Here is a 3,620-nt window from a genome sequence, read left to right as displayed (position 1 = left end):
GTGGTTGTTGTCCAATGTGTGAGGTCTGTTGTGGTTGTTGTCCAATGTCTGAGGTCTGTTGTGGTTGTTGTGGTTGTTGTCCAATGTGTGAGGTCTGCTGTGGTTGTTGTCCAATGTCTGAGGTCTGCTGTGGTTGTTGATTGGGGCCTGTCCGGCCGGCCTTTTCCTGTAGTCCACAATCAGCTCCTTTGTCTTGCTCAGATTGAGGGAGAGGTTGTTGTCCTGGCACCACACTGCCAGTCTCTGACCTCCTCCCTATAGGCTGTCTCATCGTTGTCGGTGATCAGGCCTACCACTGTTGTGTCGTCAGCAAACTTAATGATGGTGTTGGAGTCGTGTTTGGCCACACAGTCGTGGGTGAACAGGGAGTACAGGAGGGGACTAAGCACACACCCCTGAGGGGCCCCAGTGTTAAGTGTGGCAGACATGTTGTTGCCTACTCTTACCACGTAAAAACGAAGGTGTCTCACAGAGGATCTAGAAAAAAATTCAAACCTCTCTGGACCGAACTTTGATAAACGTACAATATTACGTATAGGATTGCAATTTAATTTTTTTACATTACCAATACAAGATGTACTGGTCTGACATTGAAGTTGACATACTCGGTACTAATATCCCTATAGAAATGAATTAACTCATGACAACACATTTTAATAGAAATCTATACGATGTTGCTACCATAGAAAAGCCAATTCATGTCTATTTGTGGAAAAATCTCCCTGATTCATTATGTAGTCATATTCCAGTTGACCTATTTACTTGCCTACACTAAACAATTAGTTTTAGTTGTTGACTTAACTCATTTTGTGGGGTATATGTACTTTACTATTTATATTTTTGACAACTTTATACTTTTATGTTCCTAATTAAATGAATTAATAATGTACTTTTTACTCCATACATTTCCCCTGACACTCAAAAGTACATCGTTACATTTAAATACATAGCAGGAAAATAGTCAAATTCACACACTTATCAACAGAACATCCCTGGTCGTCCCTACTGCCTCTGATCTGGTGGACTCACTAAACAGAGAACATCCCTGGTCATCCCTACTGACTCTGATCAGGAGGACTCACTAAACAGAGAACATCCCTGGTCATCTCTACTGACTCTGATCTGGAGGACTCACTAAACAGAGAACATCCCTGGTCATCCCTACTGACTCTGATCTGGAGGACTCACTAAACAGAGAACATCCCTGGTCATCCCTACTGACTCTGATCTGGAGGACTCACTAAACAGAGAACATCCCTGGTCATCCCTACTGCCTCTGATCTGGAGGACTCACTAAACAGAGAACATCCCTGGTCATCTCTACTGCCTCTGATCTGGAGGACTCACTAAACAGAGAACATCCCTGGTCGTCCCTACAGACTCTGATCTGGAGGACTCACTAAACAGAGAACATCCCTGGTCATCTCTACTGTCTCTGATCAGGAGGACTCACTAAACAGAGAACATCCCTGGTCATCTCTACTGACTCTGATCTGGAGGACTCACTAAACAGAGAACATCCCTGGTCATCCCTACTGCCTCTGATCTGGAGGACTCACTAAACAGAGAACATACTCACTAAACAGAGAACATCCCTGGTCACCCCTACTGACTCTGACCTGGAGGACTCACTAAACAGAGAACATCCCTGGTCGTCCCTACTGCCTCTGATCTGGAGGACTCACTAAACAGAGAACATCCCTGGTCATCCCTACTGCCTCTGATCTGGAGGACTCACTAAACAGAGAACATCCCTGGTCATCCCTACTGCCTCTGATCTGGAGGACTCACTAAACAGAGAACATCCCTGGTCATCCCTACTGCCTCTGATCTGGAGGACTCACTAAACAGAGAACATCCCTGGTCATCCCTACTGCCTCTGATCTGGAGGACTCACTAAACAGAGAACATCCCTGGTCCCTACTGCCTCTGATCTGGAGGACTCACTAAACAGAGAACATCCCTCTGATCTGGAGGACTCACTAAACAGAGAACATCCCTGGTCATCCCTACTGCCTCTGATCTGGAGGACTCACTAAACAGAGAACATCCCTGGTCATCCCTACTGCCTCTGATCTGGAGGACTCACTAAACAGAGAACATCCCTGGTCATCCCTACTGCCTCTGATCTGGAGGACTCACTAAACAGAGAACATCCCTGGTCATCCCTACTGCCTCTGATCTGGAGGACTCACTAAACAGAGAACATCCCTGGTCATCCCTACTGCCTCTGATCTGGAGGACTCACTAAACAGAGAACATCCCTGGTCATCCCTACTGCCTCTGATCTGGAGGACTCACTAAACAGAGAACATCCCTGGTCATCCCTACTGACTCTGATCTGGAGGACTCACTAAACAGAGAACATCCCTGGTCATCCCTACTGACTCTGATCTGGAGGACTCACTAAACAGAGAACATCCCTGGTCATCCCTACTGACTCTGATCTGGAGGACTCACTAAACAGAGAACATCCCTGGTCATCCCTACTGACTCTGATCTGGAGGACTCACTAAACAGAGAACATCCCTGGTCATCCCTACTGCCTCTGATCTGGAGGACTCACTAAACAGAGAACATCCCTGGTCATCTCTACTGCCTCTGATCTGGAGGACTCACTAAACAGAGAACATCCCTGGTCATCCCTACTGCCTCTGATCTGGAGGACTCACTAAACAGAGAACATCCTGGTCATCCCTACAGACTCTGATCTGGAGGACTCACTAAACAGAGAAACATCCCTGGTCATCCCTACTGCCTCTGATCTGAGGACTCACCAAACAGAGAACATCCCTGGTCATCCCTACTGACTCTGATCTGGAGGACTCACTAAACAGAGAACATCCTGGTCATCCCTACTGCCTCTGATCTGGAGGACTCACTAAACAGAGAACATCCCTGGTCATCCCTACTGCCTCTGATCTGGAGGACTCACTAAACAGAGAACATCCCTGGTCATCCTACTGCCTCTGATCTGGAGGACTCACTAAACAGAGAACATCCCTGGTCATCTCTACTGCCTCTGATCTGGAGGACTCACTAAACAGAGAACATCCCTGGTCATCTCTACTGCCTCTGATCTGGAGGACTCACTAAACAGAGAGCATCCTGGTCATCCCTACTGCCTCTGATCTGGAGGACTCACTAAACAGAGAACATCCTGGTCATCCCTACTGCCTCTGATCTGGAGGATTCACTAAACAGAGAACATCCCTGGTCATCCCTACAGCCTCTGATCTGGAGGACTCACTAAACAGAGAACATCCCTGGTCATCCCTACCCTCTGATCTGGAGGACTCACTAAACAGAGAACATCCTGGTCATCCCTACTGCCTCTGATCTGGAGGACTCACTAAACAGAGAACATCCCTGGTCATCCCTACTGCCTCTGATCTGGAGGACTCACTAAACAGAGAACATCCTGGTCATCCCTACTGACTCTGATCTGGAGGACTCAGTAAACAGAGAACATCCCTGGTCATCCCTACTGACTCTGATCGGGAGGACTCAGTAAACAGAGAACATCCTGGTCATCCCTACTGACTCTGATCTGGAGGACTCACTAAACAGAGAACATCCTGGTCATCTCTACTGCCTCTGATCTGGAGGACTCAGTAAAC

At 47.4% G+C, this 3,620-nt stretch overlaps 1 protein-coding gene across 1 annotated transcript in view; it reads left to right on the top strand.

Annotated features, from left to right (window-relative positions):
• The first annotated feature begins 574 nt into the window (after positions 1-574).
• The window catches only part of LOC118383293 (collagen alpha-1(VII) chain-like), a 15,338-nt gene continuing 12,292 nt past the window's right edge, over positions 575-3,620 (top strand). The window contains exon 1 of the mRNA XM_052471756.1: positions 575-608. Coding sequence (XP_052327716.1) covers positions 575-608 — 34 coding nt within the window. The remainder of the gene's footprint in view (positions 609-3,620) is intronic.

The sequence above is a fragment of the Oncorhynchus keta genome, chromosome 19, assembly GCF_023373465.1.
Source record: "Oncorhynchus keta strain PuntledgeMale-10-30-2019 chromosome 19, Oket_V2, whole genome shotgun sequence".
Taxonomy (NCBI): domain Eukaryota; kingdom Metazoa; phylum Chordata; class Actinopteri; order Salmoniformes; family Salmonidae; genus Oncorhynchus; species Oncorhynchus keta.
The sequence above is the reverse complement of the archived record's forward strand: the minus strand, read 5'-3'. Positions and strand labels throughout refer to the sequence as shown.